General features: G+C 35.7%; 1 protein-coding gene across 1 annotated transcript in view; it reads right to left on the reverse strand.

The window, feature by feature from the left end:
• The window catches only part of LOC118202669 (uncharacterized), a 665,482-nt gene that overhangs the window by 100,420 nt on the left and 540,047 nt on the right, over positions 1-25,015 (reverse strand). The window contains exon 2 of the mRNA XM_085812650.1: positions 17,875-18,080. Coding sequence (XP_085668776.1) covers positions 17,875-18,080 — 206 coding nt within the window. The remainder of the gene's footprint in view (positions 1-17,874; positions 18,081-25,015) is intronic.

A 25,015-nucleotide genomic window follows, 5' to 3' on the forward strand; every position in this document is an offset into this window, starting at 1 on the left:
ATTCAGTCGCGAATAAACGCACTTGAGACTTGAAATAAGAACTTAAGAACATGCGAACCTAAAATACACAATACATTCAAAATGATAGAAGTTAAATATTACTTAATTATACAGTACGTTCTAAATGAGAAAATAAAATAACAGGAATAAAAAACTTACTAAATTATGTGATTCAAATCTTATTTATTGCAACAACTTAAACTATTATGGCACTTTATGACCTCTCTTTTCGACATTCACCAGAGCATATTTGTGATTGTCGACACCGGTGAGGGTCCGAATATACAAGAATGTAGTGAAATATTCGGTCTTTCACCGACGTATTTGGTGAATGTTGATATTCTCCGGTGAAAGTCGACATTCTCCAATTTCGGTCTTTCACGGTAACATATATATAAATCGAGGAAGTAAGTTTAAATGAAATGCAGCAAAACATGTGTATAATTGAATAGTCAGTACAAAGAAATCATGTGATGTCCACATCACACATTTTATTGCACTTATTGCCTAAAAGATATATTTAAAACATTATTAGCTTGAATGTTCAATAATTTAAATGTGTCGTTTCTTTTAATTTATATGATTTCTTCTTTATCACTTGATGTAGCTTTATATCAATAAACAATTAACTATCAATTTTATTAATAAATCTTTTTGGTAATCACTGGGATTTTAATTATAATGACGAACTGACGGCACATATCGACCCCTTGATTATCATTGACCCCCCTTTAAAATTTCATTGACTACCAGCGGCTCCTGTTGGGAAAACTCGGACTGAATTATTTCATATAATATTTCTTAAAAACTTCTAAAAAAGCAAAAAATCAGATGAATTAAAAAATTTTTCTAAAACATTCGTTAAATTTTTACAAAGGTCTATCTTAAGCAGCCTGTAAAGGAATAAAAAAGCCAGTATAAAAATATTACATGCATATCTTTTAATATTAAAAAATTCGCAATGAATATTCCATAGCAGCCGCACTATTTTAAGAACAATAAATAAGCACATGATTAAACTTCTAAAAGAAATTAACCGAAGAATAGTTTTGATATAACAGATATTATATCCAGTTTATCGCTTGGAAATTTGCTCACAGATATCTCATCATCAAATCATCATCAACATTGCTGTAACAAAAAAACAAATTTCCATTAACATTATCAAATGGCGTTCAAGAGAATGCTAGCGACATGATGGGAAATCAGATGATCACTGATGGCTTATCGTTTGTCAAGAAATGAAGCTGACCTCACGAGAAATTTATTCATCGATTACAGGCAAGCATAAGACTTCTAATTTCAGTTTCAAGCCTGGGTAACTTGTTTAATGATTAGAATTAAATAAGAATGTTCTACTTTTGACGTGTTAGGGACGATAATGATCTTTAGGGTGATTTTTTTGCATTAATTAAGATTTTCTTATGCTATTCAATAATAAAAATGTGAATTCTGTATTTCTGTCTTTATGATATTAAAGTAAGCAGTAGTCTTAAAAATGCTGTGTGTGAACAAAGATCATATATTAGAAAAGACAAAGTTAAAAAAAATTGAGTGTTGCGTGGACATCTTCACTTGATCAATGTTTACGTTTACAGAGTTTTGAGTGTTGCCATACTTTTCTTTATAGTTGCTCTAATATTTATATTTGGGATATAAATTGATGAAGATATCCTATTTTCTCCAGCTATCTTCACCTGCAAAAGTTGTTACTGCTTGGGGTTGTAAGAAAATTCATAGGTTTTGGTAATTTTTTTGGCTCTTCTGGTATGTTTATTCACAAAGTCTATAAGAAGTGTTAATACATAAAAATGATAACTGAGTATTTGAAAACACAGGAAAATGTTAAGATGTGTAATATAATTATTATTTGTTTTGAGGCCGAGGATGGCAACAATTTGTAAAGTAATTTAAAATGGAATTTTTAAGTTTTAAGATTTTTATTTTGGAAAACAGGGAACATGTTATTTTAAAATATCTTAAATTGCGAAATTTAAGATTGAAATATTAGAATCAGTAAGGTATTATGACCCTTATTATTATGATATAATTTTATAATTTGCTTTCTGCCAACTGTTTTGATGTTAGCTGTAAGATATTTTGAGATGAATAAGCTTTTAAGCTGCCTATTTTAGTTACCTTACATATATGCGGCTTAAGTGTTTCTCGCCGATAGTTTAATGGTTGCTTGAGTAACTGTAAATTGTTTTATTCCCCGTGCAGTGCAGAGCGCGACGAATATTATGAGAAAGTTAAGCCGGAAAAATTAAAAATACAAGAGCACCAAGAGCACGTGCATTTAACATTTAATAAATAAATTTAAAATCTATATATAATAGAATTCGCAAATATGCAACCGGCAAAAACCGGCAACTAAGAAAAAACAAATAAAATGAAATAAATAAATATCTTTATTATATGCAGCTTAAGTGCCTGTTTGTCACCGATAATTTATTGTTTGCTTGCGATAATTTATTGTTACTAGCCAATGGGGTGAAGTTGCCACGGTGCAGGGTTGCCGTTTCAATTGAGACGTAGACAATTTCCTGTAACACTTGCCTTTGCTATGACCATCCATAAGTCTCAGGGCCAAACGCTTAAGCCTGTTGGCATTTCTTTTTATCTGTGCCTGCATTTGGACACGGTCACTTTATGTTGCCTGTTCAAGAGTTCGTGAAAGGACGGACTTAAAATTAAAAATAGTGGATGGTCCTCTGCAAGGCGAGCTTAAAAATGATGGAAATATCTGCACAAGAAATGTTGTGTACAAAGAGATCTTTGACATGTCAATTAACATTTTATTATTTAAATCACCTTTATTTATTGAGCTAGCGTTATCTCTTAAGAAATGTACCGCCAGTGGTTTCCTTCATTGCACTCTACTTTAAGCAAATAAGCAAGACGAAGGGGGAAACCCCGTGGGACAGTACGCAAAGGGGCGTCCTCGCCGCCTGCCCTGGGTAATTCAGTTTGAGTTAGCAGCACAAATCATTTTAGGCCTTGCACCATGAGGTAATCATCATCAGACCTGCTGACAAATCATTTTAATCACAATTTATAATATCTAGAACAGCGGTCATTTGGTATGACCACCGGGATTCTAGTTGTTTACATTAACTTGTTATTTATTGCTATTTTTGTTACTATTTCCAGCATTAACAATGGCATCTACATATTGATTAATATGATTCATAAAAACGAAGAGGGAAAAAATATGTCTGTTATGGATGTACTAAGTTGATCAAAATTTGCAATCACAAATATTGTTTTCGAGAGCGGGAGTAATAAAAAGTAATCCGAAAGAAATTTTATCACAAATGCTAGTTCTTCTAATTGCCTTTGGGAATATTTAGTATTCCTGAATGGAAGCAGGGAGCTTACTCAAACTATGCTCGTGTGAGTGGAGGAGATACAACAGAAATACGAAAGATTAACTTTACCCTTTCTCACGGCGTACAGCCGCTCTCGTACGTTGGGATACAAAGACCGGCACTTTTGGTTTAAAACGTAGAAAATAAGAAATAACTAAACTAAATAAGAACTAAACTTAAATGCTTCACATAGTAACGCGAAGATTGACCTTTTTACATTAATGTAGTGAGCGAAACGCAGTTACTACAATACGTTTTAGTGTAACAGCAAGAACTAAGTTCTGGCCTTAAAGGCAGGCATGAATTGACTGAAAAATACACACGTGGTAAGGCAGCAAGAAGGCATTCTCTCTCACTTTTGGCTAAAAGGCATATCTTAAATACTTATACAGCTGCAACCTCGTTTGCATAAACAATTCTCGCGCTTATTCTGGCCGGAAATGGAAAATAAAAGGGGATAACAAAGTTATAAAATAAAACAAACGTTGGTAAAACTTAAAACTCTTACATCGTGAGCAGTCAAAAACTTAAGTTCTCCTCGAGCGTTCAAAGAGTTGACATCAGCAAGGAAGATTCAAAAAGTTTAATTGATCAATATTAACATATGAAAAAAAAAAAAAAAAAAAAAAAAAAAAAAAAACAACTCGAGACAGAGCATTGAGGACTGAATACAAGGACAGAAAGTTGGAAAAAACAAGGGTAGTAACATTTTAATTTAAAGCCTTATTCGATTTGTAAATGAATCGGGAATGTAATGGTTTTACATAAACTGTTCTGCATGAGACTGAGAACGATCTGAAGTTAAGTCACTTTGTCCTAATCGAACTAAATATGAAATTATCAATTTTCAGCAGGTTTTCCCCAGTAATAAACATTTAAATCCTCCAGTGTCCTAGATTAAGGCCCGGTGGCGCAGTGGCTAGCGCATCGCGCAGCACCACCACAGTTCCGGGATACGAATCCTGGACTGGGCAAGGTCGACTCAGCCTTTCATCCATTGATTTCCATCACTTGGGTGGATAAAATGTGTACTAAGTTCGCTTGGGGACTAAACACTGGAGGTCCTGCGACAAGCTGACCACTTGTTTAGGGCATATGCTTAAGCACCTCGAGGCAAGAAAGCAGATTTCGGGCACTGCAGGCCTTGGCCCATCAGGGCTGTTACGCCACTTAGTTTAGTTTAGTGTCCTAGATTACTTCCGAATAGTAACAAAAAATTTCATTGAGCAGTTTAACCGAGATCTAAGCTTCAAAGAGTTAAAAAATTAAACTAAATTACATAAAATCAACATTTTTACAATAACTTAACACTAGTGAGACTAACTTTATGCGGTGAGCATATGACTATCTGTTGAAGGTACACTACGTTCTTTGGTGCAGAGGATCCGATGTTTACCATTGTTATTTTATGGGATCTCTGGCAAAGGAATTACAGAGCATGAGATGGAAGCACTTTGCATGTGGATAGATTATAATGTTTCAGAGTTGCATTAAAGGTTATTGTTTGTTGCACAGTTATTGCACTGAAAGATTTTTGTGGTTAGCTATTTAGGCAACGAGCTCTGTTATGTCAGCAATGGTTTCAGAAGTTTGATAATAGCATGCCTGTCAAGTATAATACCTTGATTTTGAGTAATCGGTTATAGCTAATTCAATCTTGTTACATCCTTCATACAGCAAGACGTCAAAACGTTTCTCCGTCAGACGAGTTCGGTGGATTATATTGTTGTCAATTAGCTGAAATTTAATCTAACAGTTTCTCGAAAAAGAACTACTTGGGATTGTTTCATTTTTAACCAAGAGCTGTTACGGTACCGATTCAAAAGACGGTCATTTACTAACATTTTACTAACATTACTGACATTACTGACAATTACTGTCATTTACTAACATTACTGACATTTTTATGTCACCTCAAGACGCGAGAAGACGCGAAATCCAGGCCTTAAATCGTCTTGAACAACAATTACTTTCATTGAACCTACGATCCATTCAATCCATCAATGACGGTAAATCCATTGATTTCTATTCCACTTGCTGTTGCGAGATCGAAAAGAATTTTCCTAGCTGTTTCGGAACTATTTTAAACAGTACTCTACAGACGCCATGATTGACCTTAGAAGATCTTGACCTTTTCTTCGACAAGAAAGTTCTACATCAAGAGATCATTTTCAAAGTAACTTGTTACAGGATATTGTGACATGAGATTTGCAGCTTCTGATTACTCGCTGCTTTTCAAACTCCTCTTTAAGCCATTTTGAAACAAATCCATAAGATCGCATCGTTAAAATCAATTAACTGTAAGCGAATTATTTTTCTGGGAAGCAAGAAAGGGAATACGACCAACTAAACTATTTTCAAATTTGTATATTCTGCAACGAGGCTGCCATGAGCAGTCACAGATTTCTGACTTGTGAATCGCAGGTTTAAAGATTTTTGACTTATGCAAGTCTGTGTTTTATAGACCAAAAAACTAATACTCTTCTTATATAATAACTAAAAGATGTCATTGTGATATATTCAGTTAAATCGTATCGCGTAAATTTGCATAACTGCCATGTGCAGCCGCAGGTTACTGACTTCTGTATCGCAAGTTTGCAGATGTATGACTCGTACAAATCTGACCTTTATAGGTCAGAAACCTAATACCCTTATTATTTAAATAATTACAGAATCATTATTTCTTTTTTGAAGCAGGAAACGCAAAAAGCATGCAATAATTGTACGTTTCCTGCCTCAGCCTTTCCTGCTATTTTTGCGTTTGCTGCGTTTCCTGCGAGAGGTCCAGGGTTCGCCGGGACTCGAACCCAGAACCTCTCGAATACGCACCGAGTGTCGTACTGTGAAACTACGATGACATGTTGGAAGGAGGGAGAAAATACCGTATTTTAAAAGGGGGGATTGAGAATTAGGGGATCCAGTGGACAAATCCTAGTGGTGACGAACCATCGTTTAGTTCGGAAGTCATTAGTTTTTTTCCCGCGCAGGAAGCTGAAAAATATGCAATCCCTTATCCGGGACTCCAATTATGTACCTCCTGAATAATCGCCGAGTGTGCTACCGTTACACCACGAAGTTATGCTGGAAGGAGGGATAAAATACCTTAAATAGTCCCCCATTTAAAGAACGACTGGGGATTTGGGGTCCCAGTAGCCAAAGCCTTGTGGTAAAGAATTATTGTCCACTACCTTTTAATTCGGGCGTCACTGTAGAGACCTAAGTTTTTTTTGGGGGAAACAGGAAACGTGAAAAATATGCCCACGCCGGGACTGGAACTCAGGACCTCTCGAATCCTCGCTGAGTTTGCTACCGTTACAAAACGAAAGCATTCAGGAAAGGGAGAAAATGCCTTATATAACTACAATTTTAACTTATTTTCTCGGTAGTCTTTTAATTGTACACACCAAACGTTTTTTCTGCTACCAAAAAAAACTTAACGTTGATCCTATTTAACTCAAAGGTTAAATATATAATTTATTTAAGGTTAAATATATTCGCAGGACAAGGAAGCATTACTTATATTTAAAAATGGTATGTTACAATGATACTGCATATAATTCGGTTATCATTACGAGAATATAAAAAAATTTACAAGAACTCAACATGTGTATTTTGAGCTATGTACGATAAAGTAAAAGGTCTTATCCGAAAAAAAAAAATCATTTTCAACTGAAGATCAAATGCATTTAAAATTATTGTCTCGAAAAATGTCATTGAAGAATTTATTCATAATATAGAAATGAAATTTTGCTTGTTGGACATCATTTATACTCGCACTTAATGAACAATTGCTAAATAATAGCAAGTTGAAAATGACATCAAAAAATTATATATAAAATATCCTGCTCAACGTTTGTAGCACGCGAGTCAAACTACTCATGATTTTATTTTTCCATAACGAGCATAAAACTTTCTCAAATATAAGTACAGGAACGGGGAGACTGTATTAAAAGCTAGATTTCGTTATTTGCCCAAAATGAATTTTTTAAAATTTGAAATTGAAAAAAAACCATGAATATTTTCGTCATTTAAAACACTTCTGTATTTGGATGTACATGACTACGACCAACGATTGAGACAATAAGGGCTGAGTCAGGACTGTCCACCCTGGTAAGGGGATGGGTGTACATATATATAAACGTTCGGTGCTGCCGATAGCATTTAAAAATAAAGGTGTAAAACTAGATGTTATAGCAGACCCATATACAAAATTTTATTTGTTTTGAGTTAGGTGAGATACATACATGTATGCGCCCACACGTACGTACGTACAACGTCACGAACAAAATCCTTTTTGAATTCAGTTTAAATCCATTTTACAACGTGCTTCGGAAAAAGGAGTGCCTTATTTTATGCGTATGTGCAGACGTCACGAAACGAAAATCCTCCATATGGATTCTGGAACTATCAAAATGGATATTTCCGGTGAAATACGACACCCAAAATTTTCTCAATTACAATGTATTCTATACTTCGCACTAGGCAGTAAAAAACTATCATGAGAATTTGAATTTTAGTTATTTTATGTTCTTTATACACTGCTGGGCACAACAAATGCAACACCCTGAAGGAAGCATGCAAATAACATGGAATTTACAGCATGCATTAGCGGAGGTGAGATATGCAAATGATTAGAATTTCAGCGCAGACGCACATCACGCTCGCCTGTGGTGCCACTTCAAAGCGCTATTTAAGGCTTGGAGTTTTCGACGATTTCAAGTTCGGCAATTGTGTTTTTCTTGTGTTTTTTTCAAAAAAACGATCAGTTATGCCTCGTAGTAAACAGCGATCATCGTTTGATTAAGTATCCGAGTTTGACAGTAGCCTACCGAGGGTGTGGATTAATTTTCAAGGAAATCGGTAGTCGTGTTGGACGCAACCAAACAACTCTAATGCGGATATGTGACCGTTGGATGCAGGAGGGTACAACGGACTGACGTGTTCGATCGCATCCACCTCAGTGCACCACTTCACGTGATGACAGGAACATTGTGCGCATGGCAGCGACGGATCGCTCAGTCACATCACGAACCATAGCAGAGCACATTCAGTCTGTAACGCATCATCCAGTGTCTGCGCGTACCATTCGACGCCGTTTACAACAGAGTGGTCTGTCTGCAAGACGTCCATTGCTTTGTCTACCCTTGATGCAGAACCACAGACGTCTCCGCAGATAATGGTGCGATGAAAGAAGGATGTGGACTGTAGAATGGAATGAAATTGTCTTTACTGACGAGTCACGCTTCTGTATGCAACACCACGATGGTCGGATTCGAGTCTGGAGACACCGTGGAGAGAGGATGCTGAAAAGCTGCGTTATGCATCGCCACACTGGTCCTGCACCGGTTATTATGGTATGGGGTATTGGATATCACTCTCGCACTCCTCTAATACGTATTACCAGTACTTTAAGCGTTACATCTCCGAGGTAACGCTTAAAGCCAGTTGAAGCCAGTTGTCCTTCCTTACCTTCAGGGCTTGCCTACAGCCATATTTCAACAGGATAATGCGCGACCACACGTGGCACGCATTGTCCAAGGTTTCTTCGTGGTCCATGGTTGCTGAACGATTGACCAAGATTACATCTCAAGCTGCCACACTAGATTAACTTCGGTAACGTGTGGAAACTGCTTGGTCTGCTGAACCCCAAGAACACATCCAAAGTCTCTTTGAATCAATGCCGAGGCTTGTGGCAGCGGTGATCTCCAACAATGGTGGCTACTATGGCTACTGATTCTGGAAGGAACCACACTTCACAGAAATCTATAAATTTAATCATTTGATACTTGGTCAACATGTTATCTACTAAATAAATTTTGTTGTGATATCTCTTGTCTTTCTTGGTGTTGCAATTTGGGTGGCCAGCAGTGTAGAAGCCATTAATGTGTTTTTCGTTCTTTTTTTCTTTTTAATAGAGAAGGACAGAGTACTGAAAATCAAGTACTTTATAAAACTAAATTGTATTGAAAGCAAAATGCCAAAATATTCATTTACTAGGGAAAGTACCCGAAGCCAGAAGTTAGATTGAGGGTAATGTATCTAACAACAGAGAGTACGATACTGATATAATCTTTGTCTAATAACGATGCAAAAAATACGATTCATACTCGTACATTTTTCAGTCTGATGCGATATGTAAGCCACAGAAAAATAAACTAATTATATCAGTAACAACGGCACGCAGTTTTTAATGATTTTCCTCTTTCTAATCAAATGATCATAAAAGCACAATATTTAAAGCACGATGAGTATAAAAGCACAATTATCATAAAAGCACCCAAAAGTTTCACTTATATTCAACTTTAGCTGATTAAATATAGCAAAAACTTGATCATGACTGATCAGAAATCAATAATGCGAACAAAAAAACACACAGACATTCTTCTTTATATATATATATATATATATATATTTGTAATAATAAAATTCCATAGTCAAGAATACACTTAAAATTCTAACTGTATGTTCTTTTATTTTTAATGGCGACGTTCTCTTATTTGAAAGTACGTAGAATTAAATCCACGGCCCCGTAGTCAAGTTGTTTTTCCAGCCTTTTCTACACGTACAGTTTTAGAATGTTCTGGAAATATTTCAAGCGAACTGGATTGGCTGACGAGGCTGACGTCATTTCTTGGAAGCTCCGCCTTTCCAGAGGCTATAAAAAGACTCGCAAAAGGAATATCGGGGCTTTTTCTTAAATGTCACGATGCAGTAAACTTCATACAGAAAGTTATTAGTAATTCTTTTTATTTACTCCGGATATCTGATTTTGTAACTGCTATTTTCTCCTGAATAATAATAAATGGATCCTTTGTTTTTTAAAACTTATCGTCTGATTATTTAAGCTACGACTACATCTATATTTCTTCAACGATCTATTTATACTGGACAAAAGCTGATATATCACACCTATATATATATCTATAATAATAAAAGCAAGTGTAATGTGTCTGTCTGTCTGTCTGACCGAGCTCTCCAGCCAAATCTATCGCACGCAGGGACCTGGAATTTTTTATACGGAAGCACAAAGGGGCTGGCCACCAGACCTCGAAGCCCGATTTTCGATTTTTGAATTAGAAAAATTTTAAAAAAATTATTTATAATTAATTAATCACGGTTTTTTTGACTCACTGATATTATTATTTGTTTTCAAATAACGTTCGATTGTAACAATTGATTTCTTTATTCTAGCGTTAGTTTGCTGTTTTGACGATACATTAAATCGATTAATTACAATTCATTTCTTTTTTGTAGCTTGTGGGGGGGGAAGAGAGAGAGACAGTGAAAGCGAGCAGTGGCAACACTTTCTGAAATAAAGCATTTTTATCTCCAACACGCCAGACTGTTGCCACTCGTTAAAATGAGTGCGAAAATGAATGTTTTCACAGTTTTTAATTAATATCTTGGCTGGTTAAAGTCGTACGAAGATAGGAATAGTCGAAATGGCTTCCCTCGAATTTTTGGAATCGGGAATAATGTATTTAAGGTTTGGCAGTGCTATTTTTAATTGCATCGTAAAACTTAGGAATTTTTTATTAACAAACTCTCTAAGATTTGAAAGCGAGCAGTGGCAACACTTCTCGAAATAAAGCAGATTTTTATCTCCAGCATGTGAGACCGTTGCCACTCGGACAAATGAGGACAAAAATTAGAGTTTTTAATTAATACCTCTAATTTTAGCTATTTTTGGTTTTGAAAACACGGACGTCGACCTTTCCCAGCACCCAGGAAAGAATTGTAGAAAGTTTGGTGACGATAGCTATAGTTGTGACTGAGTTAATTGTTAAACAAACAAACACATAGACATTCTTCTTTATATGTATAGGTATAAACAGGTATGTAATAGCCTCTTTTTCTGTTGTCAGCCACATTTAACTTTTAGCATTGAAAAACAACCAGCACTGATTAATTTGTTCAGGGATAACTTGAAGCATATTTCTGAAACAGTCTATTAAAATAACTGATGATCTACCATAAGCGTATATTATATACGAGTATATTGCTGAAACACTTTAGCAGAGAAATTGTGCAAAAAAAGTAATAAACTGTCTGCCTTAATGGAATCTTTATGGGCAAGACAAATGGAGGTCTTTTCTTGCGTTATATAAGCCTTCATCTACGGCAGATGCTAGTCGTAATACCTCAAAATTAAAATATTTGATTCGATTCTCACATGCAGTAAAATGCCGACCATTTACCTGATTACACTACAGATTCAAATCTAAAGCAATTTACTGTAATCAGTGGAAAAATCATCTCGTGAATTACTAATTTGGTTACAGTTAAATGCAGATCGGTCTAGTGTTAATCACTTTAAGATTTAAATTAAACAGACTAAATAAGTTAAACTAAATAGGTTTTATTTCTGCGGAGAAAATTAGAAAATACTGAAAAAAAGAAGGAAATTTGCACAACGGAATGATATTGTTATAAAATGTCATAGATTGGCTTCGTCATAGATTGAATGCACATAGGTACGATGATAGATTATTAAAATTTATTAAATCAAAAAAGCCATTGAATGTTTTGGAATTTTCCACTGAAATTCTCGTGCACGTGTTCACAGTATCACAGAGTACAATGAATAGTTACATTTCAAGCTACTGAGAACGTTAAACACAACGCAGCGCAAAGCGCATCTAAAGCGAAAGCCAACCCGGAGCTATCTCATTTCACACTGAACTAACAACTCGCAACAACAGTAACTAAACAATTGAGAGCAGATGCTCTCTCTCCGGCCTTATATAGTTTTCAACCGGTCTCCCAGATATTTCTAGTACTTGCTGCATCTCGAAATTTCTGAAAAGCTATATGAGGGTCGAATTACGGTTGCAGCTAATACAGTGATCAATTACATTTATTCAATTACAATACTTATTACGATGATACAGGGACCGGACCAAATGGTCGCCAGGTGTGGAGACTTCTTGTCAAATTTATCAACAAAAAAAGTCGTCAAACCATTAACAGCTTAGCGATATCTCGCCAAATTACCAAGGCACTCATACCTACAGTGGATGGACAAAAATATGGAAACTCCTTGTGAAATGCATGTTTGAAAAGAAAGATTGATTTTAATGAAATGTGTAGGTGGCGCTGGCGTTTTTGACTACTGACGCCACCTATACAACTTCGTAAATGTGCTAAACAGTTCAGTTGTTGTCGGAGTACTGTTATGTGAGGTTGTCATTGCATTATGTCAGAGTTAACAGACTTCGAACGTGGGCAAATTGTTAGGTCACGTATGGTAGGTGCTTCCGTAAGCAAGGTAGACGAAGTGTTTCGTGTTTCAAGAGGTACTGTATCGAAGATTTATTTCGCATATTTGAAAAGCGGAAAAACATCATCTGCTAAATCACAGCGCGGACGAAAGTGCGTCCTGAGTGATCGTGACAGACGATCCTTAAGGGCAATTGTGACGAAAAATAAGAAGACCACTGCTGCAAAAGTTACTGCTGAAATGAATGTTGTGTTACCGAACCCTGTGAGTACCAAAACAATTAGAAGGGAGCTTCATAAACAGGGAATTGCTGGTCGTGCTGCAATTGAGAAGCCACTCATCAGTGATGCTAATGCCCGTAACAGGAAAAGGTGGTGTTTAAGTCATAAAGCCTGGAGTATAGAGCAGTGGAAGCGAGTAATATGGTCTGACGAGTCTTCTTTCGCATTGTTTCCCACTTCTGGCCGAGTTTACGTCTGGAGAACTCCATCTCAAGCCTATAATACAGACTGCTTGTTGCCAAGAGTGAAACATGGCGGGGGTTCTGTTATGGTTTGGGCAGCCATATCGTGGTTCTCTGCTAGCCCCATGATAACTGTGTCAGGGCACATGACTGCCAAGACTTATGTGAACATTTTGGCCGATCAAGTTCATCCCATGGTACAAACTTTGTTCCCCGATGGTGATGGTGTCTTCCAAGACGACAAAGCCCTTGTTCACACAGCTCACATTGTCCAGGACTGGTTTTCTGAGCACGAGGATGAGTTGTCCCATCTCCCCTGGCCACCACATTCACCAGACCTGAATATTATCGAACCTTTGTGGTCTACATTGGAACGGAAAGTGCGTTCTTGTTATCCACCGCCAACATCGTTATCTGAACTTGCCACCGTTTTGCAGGAAGAATGGTATAATATTCCCTTGGCAAACATACAGGAACTGTATTTATCCATTCCGAGAAGACTGCAAGCTTTTTTGGATGCCAACGGGTTTCCTACACCATATTGAGCAAAGAAACATGTTTTTTTAAAGGTGTTTCCATATTTTTGTCCAACCCCTGTATTTACTCAATGTTAAATTGACTTGCCCCCGTATTCGTACTTTTCCGGCATAGCTTGACTTTTGCGTTACATTACACAGAAAAGTACAACAATTGCACATATAGTTGCACTAAATTTATCTATCTATGTACAGAAATTCGTAACAATATTACGAATGTTGAATGAAAAGTTTCAAGCCTAATTACTTTATTCAGAATCAAATGATTCAACGAATCCTAGATTTTTTATGTTTCGAAGCATAATCTTCCGCAATGCATTACAGTTTTTTGCCGCATTTTAGGAACCCTATAAAAATATGAAATAGAGTGTTTTGTGACATCCCTCTACTTCCTCCACAGAGGCGTCGTCCGAAACACCCGTGCATTCAGACATCTGCAAGTTGCCCGAACGCCTGCGTCCATTTTCTACCTGGCGCTTTTCCCTGTCATATTAGTGCATGGCTCACTGGTTCCGGAAGTTGTTAAATAACATGACAGTCATTCTTTTGAAGCGACAAAAAGTAGCTCCCTTATTTAATCCTCCCACCTTTCCTCTACTTAAGCGTTAACCTTTAACTAATGCTTAAGCGTTAGCTTTTAGCTATTGATGCTGGCAGCTGAAAACCTGTCCTAAGGAGAAACTGCACAAAGCGGGTGAAAACCACCCAATTCCCATGAGAGAATTAATCTCTTTACTTAAATAGGTTATTATTAAAGCTGCAGCCTTCTACATGGCATAGGGAAATAAATCCCTTCCAACAAAAATTGGTATACATGGGCGTTTCAGAGGAAAAGATTTTGACTTCTACTGTGCGAAAGGCGTTTTTATTTTACTTATCTAAAGAGAAATTCTTTCAACGTTGAGAATGTCCAGCAATTGCATGGAAAAATGTCAGCTTTATATGTATTCTCCAGCTCCCCCATTTTTAAGTAGTGTTGCAAGTGTCACGCAACAGCAACAATGCAAATGGGCATTGCCCTGAAGCAAACACTACTGTTCCTTGAGCAAATCCAGTCCTTCCTCGAGCCTCCATGCAAATGGGTTGTAAATTATCGTATGTTAATTAATCAGTTATTATGATTTAAATCCTTACTGTTTATGTTACTGTATCCTTACTGTACTTACCTCAATGCAAATGAGCTTTCTGTGTATTTAGAGCAGAGATTTTGGCAATCGCATCTTGCTGTTAGTATTTTACGCTAGATCTTCTTAATCCTCTCCCTGATGCACCCGAGTGCCCTGAAGACCCGAGTGTCCTCCGATGATTGCCCTGAAGCAAACACTACTGTTCTTTGAGCAAATCCAGTCCTTCCTCGTGCCTCCATGCAAAGGGGTTCTAAATTATCGTATGTTAATTAATCAGTTATTATGATTTAAATCCTTACTGTTTATGTTACTGTATCCTCACTGTACTTACCTCAATGCAAATGAGCTTTCTGTGTATTTAGAGCAGAGATTTTGGCAATCGCATCTTGCTGTTAGTATTTTACGCTAGATCTTCTTAATCTACTCCCTGATGCACCCGATTTATTTCGCGATGAGAAAACCACCACATAGTGATTACCCCGAATATACTCGGTGTCCCCAAACGTTTAACATATGATTAGCCCGAGCGCTAGAATTAAATACTAAGCGACCGCCAGCAGTCAGTGCTACAAAAGAAGTAACTACAGAAACTTACAACTTCAAGGTGTTAAAGGTTCTATAAAAGAACAAAGCTGTCGTCTGTTCTTCGGATGCTTTAGAAGCTGTTTGGGTTGCAACGCCGCAGAGTTCAGGTTGAATAGAATAGGCTTCTCCTTCGCAAAGAAGGGAAATGCAGCGTCAGGCAGGAAAAGTAACTTTATTTGAAGCTGACGAAAAAATATTTCAGACCAGTTTTTACTGTGACTGCTTACCACTGCAGAAGGATATTCATTTCTTTGCCCTACCGTTTAAGGAAGTAAAAGTTATAGACCAGCTTTAACATTCTCGCTAGCTGATGCTTTAAACACGCCCGGTAAAATAACTGAGCTAACTTAAATTACCTAGTGTTTTGTCTAGTCTCTGAATGCGTTTGAACTGAAATTTGTTAATTTAAACCTCCCCAAGTGGCTGAAGATTCGTCTGCATCGTAAGTTTTGGCTTTATGCTCAGTTTAAGACGTTATTTTAACTTTCTGTGGTTTTTGTGGGTTGTTTAAGACGAAGTGAAAACTCGTTATTGCAGAACTTTAGCTTCAAATTACAGCAAGTACAGGCAGAAGTCAGGTATACCTCTGCAGTACCAGAACTGATTGAAGTATTGCTGAACTTTGCTAACTCTCAGACTTTCGCCCAGTTTTGACGGATAATTTCTCGAAAGGTGGTGCAGAGAACTTCCCACCACTCTTTCTCTACCACAAGCTCTCGAAAGGACTTTCGACTCATCGCACATTTTGAGTGCCCCCTTGCCGTGCAGAGATTATACGCTTACAAACATCCGTCCTTTTCCAGGATTCGGTAAGGCAGTTTTTAGGTCATCTGCATGATCTTCAACTGCATATAAATTAACAATGTTTATATCCATAACTGCGACAGTTTGGCTTGCCAGAATAGACTAGATGGCTCTACCACTGAAATTTTGAATCATTGTTAAGGTTGAATCACCATATGCATGCAAATGCACCACAATATTAAAATATATTAGTTAACGTTCTTTTGAAATCGAAATTACACTTGTGCTATATTTTATGCGAGACGCTTTCCTCATCCTTTTTCGCTCGCTGTAATCAAATACTGAAGATCATAACTTTCCAAATGCACAATTAACGGGTTAATGTGTGAAGTTCACTAAACCCAGCACAGGATCGCTAAGCTTTTATCTGCATAGAAAATAGAAATGGTCTTAATACGTTTTAACCAGCCAATGCAGTTTCTTTATAATCTAGCCATTACTGCTTGTATCAAATTTAATACTTTTGCAAGGTTTTATGATAGTAATGCCTCTAATTACGATGTGTGTTAATGATATCTCTCATTTTATGAAATAGAATAATACCTACTGTTTAACATTTACATAAGAATCGGCACATAAGATGTTTGCAAGTTCGAGATATTTACTGCATCATGAAGTAGAATGTTGATTAAAAATAGCAAGTCACAAAACTATTTTTTGCTTTCTGATACAAATGAAAATATTGTATATACACAGTAGACGCCTACAAAGGTTCAGAATTAAGTTCATATAAAATAGGAACTGAAAGAAAACAACATAATCAACGTGTTTTTACAGCCTTTACGATATCGATTCTTGCATGTCTAGACAACTCTTGGCACATTCATGCAAGTACTTTTTTCCTTCGCAGAAGTTTTTTTTTTAGAATACTATTTAAACTTCTCGTTGTGCTTTTTCGAATCTTTTCAGTGGTATCAAAATAACGAACTTTAGGGAAGAATAAATCGTTTGCAGGTGCCACATTTGTTTATCATGGAGAATGGTTCTTGCTACAAACTGGCTGACTAGAATCGAATTATGTGATGGCGCCTTGACGGCATCAGAAACCAGTTATTCCATTGAGTGTTTTAGGCCTAAATCAGTGAATTCTCTTCCGAAATCTGTCCATTATACTAATATAAAATGCCCTCTGTCTTCAGAAATAAATTCTTTATGAATTATTTTTCAGTCAGAAACAGTCATCAAGATTGTCTTTATCCGAGAATGTTAAGTGCAAAGGTTCTCTGGCCATGATGAATCTTTTGCCACCGAAGTAGACAATAGCTATTTTGTCTAAGGATCTTAAGCAGAATTATAAGTTTCATCTACAGACACAACGCTCTTTAAAAATGAGGATTTATGTTAGGCATTTGCGCAACATTTTGCTTTAGCTTTCGAATCTTTTTGGACTGCTTTTCACTGGTTCAAAACAAGTAATTACTGCATAGAAAATTCTTTCCGTAAGCAGATGATAGTTTAGCAAAAACAAGTAGAGATGCGATAGTAATAAATGCTGTTAACTATAGCTTGCTAGATTTGCTAGAATGTGTTAAAATTAGTCTTAGAACATCGTAGATGTACAGTATATTTTAAACTGAATTATTGAATTGTTTCTTTTGTGAGCAAATCTCAAAACAAATGTCTTAAGAGTTCTTACACTTTTGCATATGCATGAGAAAAATAATCACTCGGAACCGGATGTTGCTGAAACGGTTGTTGAAGGGGTGGTATTTAGCGAATGAATAAAGAAAAAGAAAAGCGGGAAGAGGAAACGAGATGTGCCACTCACGTCCACGTCAACATCCCCAATTTCGAAGAACTGATTAGCGGGTCTGTCGTTCGGAAGAAAGCGGAAGAACTCCACTTCGTCTTTGTACCACTTGACCGAGTACAGATCGTCCTGCTCCTCGTCAAAGACGCAGACCAGCCTTGCCACATCCCCTACAACGATGGACTCCGGCACTTGAAGAGCTTTCAAACGAAGAGCCCAAGCACCTGAAATGAGAAGAATTAATTACTAAATTTTCTGAAGTTGAATGAATTAAAACAGTTAAGCCAAGTATAAGATTGAATCTATACTATTAAAATCTGTGCACGTCTCTCTGTGTGTTTGTTTGTTAATGACGTCATCGTGTCTAGAACAGCGGGCAGTGGAGTTTCGAAACAGGTATCCCTAGATTCCAAAACTTCTTGGGAAACCATTTTGATTTTCGTACGACTATAATCAGAAGAGATATTAATTAAAAACTCCGAAAACGCTAATTTTCGTCCTCATATTTCTGAGTGGCAACAGTCTCGCTCGTTAGAGATAAAAAAATATGCTCTATTTCGAAAAGTTTTACAACTGCTCGCTTTCAGATCGTAGAGTTTATTAATAAAAATGTGTAAGGTTTACAAAATTATTATTATATGCCATCATATTCTGACGTTGAAGAAAGCATGTGACGTCACTGTTTGTCGAAAAGGTTTCGCCAATGTCTGCATTTTAAATAAATAGCTGCTGTTGTCAACCTTTTTTTTCAGGTTAGGATAATTGTCACGATATGTAATTGCCACGTTAATTCTTTTATTGATTTTAAAAAGAAGTTTTACTAGATTAAAATTAAATTATGAGCCATACGTATTAACCTGAAGTGTCAAACGTTTTTGTTTCCTGGTTTGGCAACAAAAAATTATTTACGAATTGGTTTTTACTTGAAAAGAATGAAGTGATTTCATTCATATTGCAATGTTTCTGTGAATTCCTTTTTCTTTCAGGGTTACATAGAACACGTACATTTTATTTTGGCAGCAGTTCGCTCGTCTGGCGAGCTTTCACGCTAGTTATAGTAGTAAAACTGTTTGCTAAGACAATGCATGATAAATGGAAGCGTATGATTAGTATTCGTAGACTCACGATCATCGCTTTCAGTGTACTTAAGCAAGTTTTATGTAATTTTCAATTAAATGAAGAGCATATCTAATTTTCAATTTACATTTTCTTCAACATTATAGCCTAAGTCTAAATGAAGGTATTTCGAACAAAATCAGCAGTAAAAGCAATTTAAAAATACTTCTCTTTTAGTGCTAAAGTTAGAGATTCAGAGCTTAATGATCTTACAGTGGGTTTAATTCTTGAGAAATTTGTAACAGCTCTCTTGAAGCTAAATATTATTTGAAATAGCGCTCTAAATATTATTTGAAAGCAACATGTATAAAATGCTATAATATTTTATTAAAATTAAAAAAAAAATTCAGAGCCCAATAAGTACTACATTGATGGTAATTGTTGGTCACTCGGTTACTATTTCAAATTTTCTTCGGATAAAATTGCATTAAGTCCTTAAACTTTCAGCATATTTCAAATCTGGCATCTGAAGTTAAAAGTCTGTTTCAAGTATGTTTCCAGAAACTACACTCTTCCCTTTGTTTTTGCTATCTGACTGTTTATATGTTATACTTAATGCAACTATGAAAAAGAATTAAGAGCAGACTAATCTTTATGCGAAGAGGAGAAACGACGCTAATTTGTCTCTCAAAATGCATTGAGCTTTCTATTTCATATCATTTATAATCTAAGGCTGAATTTTGTTAGTTGTTAATGCACTTTTGTTCTGCTATATATGTTATCTAACTTGCATATAACGGTATGTATAACAATTTATATATATGTTAAATTCAGTTATACAATTATTTGGTCTGTATTTAAGTTTTAAAATGCTGCCTTAATTTTGCTTACTAATCGCATTATATTTTATCAGTCAACAAAAATGCCCAAAAACCATGCGATGAGGCAAGCTGCAGCAAAGTCTCGAGGCAATCTGCAACACCGTAAAACTTGCCCCGAGATTTTGATTCATGTATTTAGACTATTCTTTAAATATTAACATGAAAATGATTTTTTTTTCCTCAGAACATAAAAATCGATTTTTCACGCTCAAAGATTAAACCTCTACCTAAGACTTCACCTCGGAAAAAGCGAAATATATCATTCTAATTGACACACTGAATAAAAGCACTGTTGAAAATAGGAAGAAGCACTTGTTTAGAAATGAAAAACGAACGAAATGGTAAAAGAAAGGAAAGGAGAAAGTTTAAAGAAAAACAAAAAATCCAAAAAGAAAACGAAAAGATAATGGATGAAGAAGAATATTTTGAATTCTGATACAGATTCTGAAACACAAAAGTTAAGACGTTTATAAATATTCTGCTGAAGACGAATGCCTGCAATGTTGAATTTGTAAAATGTGAGCAAGCGTTAGGTGTGTAACACGAAATAATCTATCATTTTTTTGAGGCATCTGAAATGCTGATGAAGACAAGTTGAGGGCTAATGCTAGCAGACGAAGAGTTTTGATAAAATATTTTTTTTTCTATTAAATTCAACTAAATTGCCGAATGTTTGTTTTGGGAATATGATGAAGAAACAGTTATGCTATAAAAAGCAGCAGTTATAATCGTAATACATTTAAAATAGACATTTTAATAGTAAACATATTTAAAGATAGAAATTTTTTCAATTCTTTTTATAATTAGCCCTTATCTCGCCTACTGACGATTATTTATTTCAATATTATATTTCCCTCCAAAATTTAACTGGAAAAACGTACTAGCTTTTGTCATTTATTTGAAAGGTAAATACGAAGGAAATTATTACAGTTTTCTCAATGGGAAAAATATAGAACACATGGAAAGAAATGCAGAACTATGGGCTCTTTTTACTTCTTTGTACAAAGTAAAGGAAACATTGAAATCACGAAAAATTCTGGGTATCATATTTAAACGAAAATACCCATTTTGACCACTATGGAATGCAATTTAACGATTTTTTGCGTGACATCTGCACGTAAGGACGGAATAAAGGACTCGTTTTTCACAAAACGGATTTAAAATGGATTCAGAAAAGATTTTTTTCATGGCATCTGTACGTACTTACGTATATATGTATCTCACATAAGTCAAAAACGAGTAATCTCAGAACGTTGAAATTTTGTATATAGGTGTATATAACTCTTGTATTTTGAAATTTTGTAAATATATATATCCACTCTGTTCCTCGGATCAGTTAGCTCAGTTTTTTATTCTTATATGTTGCTAAATAGTGCATTTTTTACTTTAAAAGGGATTGAATTATGTTATTCTTATCTTCTGGTTCAGGTTTTTATGTCTTTAGTTAATCTGCATGATGAAATATTTATAGAATTATCAACAATTTAAAAGTTATTTAAGTGCGGTTAAACCTATTTTTTTTTTACCATAGCAACTATATTTGTTCACGTTTGAAACATAGCAGAATTGTGAATTAAGTCTTTCTGCACCTTCGGCGTCTTTTTACCGAGTGAGACCAAAAGTAAACTTTCAGTTTTGTGCACCAAAAACCTACATTCTTGCCCGTTGGCCGAATTGCTTGTTTTTGCGTAGAAACTCTAATTTTAATTGTAAAAATTATTTTAACTGTATTTGGTGTTTTGCGTTTTTTTATCTTTCAATTTTCAATGAAGACATTTTGAATTTTTATGTATTTTTTCCTTGCCGTTAAGTGAGAACTGAATTAATTGAGTGAGAAATATATCTCTAATGAAATTGGAGAAAATAAGTTTAAACGAAATGCAGGAAAAAATGCGTGTAATTTAATATTCCAGGCAAAGAAGTCATGTGGTGTACACATCAGATTTTTTCAGAAGCTGAAATGAGTTTTACAACGAGCGAGCATTAAAATTCAATAAAGCAATTCTTTTATTTCTACTCAACATCGAACAATTTTTTTTAAAACTACATTTGAGTTCTTTTGTACAAAAATGCTTATCGTGCTTCAGATGAAAAACTTTTATGAACTGAATCCCTAACCATTTCTAATATTCCTTTCTAAAAAAAATAAATAAAAATGGCTCACTCGAATTAAAAATAGAATAAAAACTACTTCGAAAACTGTCGCAGCTTCGGGCCCGGGCGGGCCTGCGGGTCGCGATAAAAGCGTCTCCCAGCGTCGCGCTTCATTAAAGACGGGATTCGAGGCTCGCATGATATCACGACCCAAAAGCCTTACTTAAGTCATTACGCGCATTAACGCAGAGGCCAATTAAAGGCAGAGAGAAAGTGTGAGCGCCAGCCAAGCGTCGTATCACATTACCCAGGGAACGGGCTGTCTTTTAGAGATTATATTCTTTCGCCCCCACTCTGCTCCCTCAACACCTATCGGCACTTTGTTAAGGTAATTAAAAAACACGAACTTCTAATGACTCCCGATCAGAAAAGGAAACCAGATCCTGAACGCAGGAATTCTTTTCCTTCTTTTAGCGGTAAACAAGTGAGAAAAATAATTCAGGGCGCCCATTAGGAAACCCATTATAACGCTTTAAATTCATAAATTACTTCGAAATTCATACGAAGACTCAGGTTTTTTTTTGTTTTCCAGGGCAGGCTCAAAACGAGGAAGGCAGTGTTGCTCTGTTGTTGAGTTGACTCAATTGCGACGAGTTGCCTTGTGAAATTACCCGAATAATTCGACGTTATGTCACGTGAGTGTTTCAAAGTGTGACGTAATGGGTACGAGTACGTAAGTAGAGACTCTTCCGATGCCTTTAATTATAACACCAGTTGAAAAAGATCGTTTTACAATTTTTACCTTCTGAATTTTCGGTCATTTTAAATTCCGAGAAATTTGATAGATACGATAAACTGGTTCCAAATTTCTGAGATATTTTCAAAAAAGAATGCTTTGGATTGCAATCTTAACATCCACTGTAAAGCCGGTGAAAAGAATATTTCTGAATGATACACTCGTATAGGAAACAAAATTTCTTTATTCGTGACTCTTCACTGAATGCTTCCTATAGCGAACATGGACTCATAAGCCAGTCTTAGGATGCTACAATAGCTACAGAAGGTTGTTATTGTCTTGTCTATTATGGATTATCTCCTTTTATGGAAGAATGGATGACATTAATTTTTGAAAGAATAGAAGAATGGTTTTTAAAATGGTTGACGGAGCCTCAAAGAGGTTGGACCTGCTGCTTCCAACATCGAATTCGAATTCGAATTCGAATTTTGTAGGACATCCTCCTGGAGAGTTGTTCCAAGGGTCTCCCATCGAACCTCACGAGAGGTGGTTTTGGCTCCTCATATATATATTAGAGTGCCCCATGCCACAAAGACACTATGCATTTACAAACATCCATGCTTTCTCCGAGATTCGAACCCGGGCCTTTCGCTACCGCAGTAGGCTGGCCTAGCCACTACACGTCTGGGTGGCATAATAGAAGGTAAAATATATATGCGCCAGAATATCGCTTGTAAGTAATCCTGAAGGTATTTCAAGGCGGCATATAATCAGTTAGCAAAGATACGCGGTATATAGCTTTAAAGATAACTTATACTAATAATATCAAGGTTTTTAAAATTGTCAGTTTCATATTGTTAATTATACTAATTACGTTGATTTTCATATATAATGTTTTTGCAGCATTTAAATTACATAAACACTGTAAAACATACTTTTTACAAATGTCATCAATTACCAGTATTATTAAATAATAAAAAATCTGTATGTGTAATATAAAAATATATAAAAGATAAATTATGATTTAAATTAGCAAGAGATCTTAATATTTAATTTGGTATTTCTTCTCTCTATTCTAAAAATAGTAATCTCTAATTCAGCATTGCGTCATTTTGAGACTAATCTGTGTCATACGATCAGTGCAGGATTTATGTATAAGCTACAGACGCTATAGCTTAGGACTCTAACTTTTTTGGGGCCCCCAAAATTAAAATATAGGATAAATATAGTATTAAATTACAGTATAAAAGACTTATAAAAGGCCCCATAACTCAAAAAGCTTAGGGAATTATCAAGTCTAAATCCGGCTCTGCATATGACACTGGCATAACATTGATGATGTACAGGGAACTAAAGCTCAAACAGCCAATAATAACTAATACAGTTGTATTAATTATGTATTCAAATACATCGAGAACGAAAACTAATTCATTGTGAATTCTCTAAAGATTTCATCCTCAACGCAACGGCGTTTGCTTTCTACACTTAGGCCTAGTCGGACCTCTGCATGCTGCTCGTTTTTTACAAGACTTAGCAATACTGTTGGCGTAGAATCTGTCGCTGACGTAGATGGAGAACTATAGCATTTCATTCATTGTGATATAGCAATAGACTTAGAAGTCATGGTATTGTAGAAATATTGATGACGCAGAACGTAGACAGCGTAGAATTTAGAATCCGTAATGAACAACAAGAATTTTGATTGCGTAGAATGTTGATAACATAATGAGAAGAACTTCGCTTCCGAGGCAGATAAAATATTTACCTTTGTATCAAAAAACATGTTGCGGCCATAAACAACTTGCCACACTACATGAGCCTATTTCGAAACGCTTATAGTTTTGATAGCTTTGCAGTAAGAAGGAGCAGCAAGCAGCAGTTCAGCTAGGCCGAAGTGTAGAAAGCTAGTGCAGTTGTGTTCAGGATAAAATCGTAATTCAGAATGAGTTAGTTTTGGTTCTAAATGCATTTGATTGGATAGTTAATACTTCTGTAAAATTATTATTGCTATATTCAAATTTACGTCATCAGTGTTATATGGCATGGATTAGTCTCGAAATAACACAGTGCAGAAAGAGATTACTATTTTTAGAACAAGGAGAGAAAATAAAAAATTAAGCAACAATGAGGAAAATAAATTTAGATGTACTCATTAGGAACACTGAGACGTAGGAATACAGCAAATTTAGAAGTAGTATAAATGCCGATGGCGAAGCACGTAGTAGATCTTTACTGAAGAGGAAGAAATTTGATTACATAGAATGCTAAACCATAATGAATAGGAAACTTGTCAGATGAGGCGCTTTAAAATCCATTTTTATTTAAATTGACATCTGTGGCCACAATTCGCTTGGCACTCTAATCGTGCCTATTCAAGAACATTTACATTTTT

This window comes from Stegodyphus dumicola, chromosome 3, assembly GCF_044657685.1.
Source record: "Stegodyphus dumicola isolate Sdum_Otavi_A_Nest chromosome 3, ASM4465768v1".
Classification (NCBI taxonomy): domain Eukaryota; kingdom Metazoa; phylum Arthropoda; class Arachnida; order Araneae; family Eresidae; genus Stegodyphus; species Stegodyphus dumicola.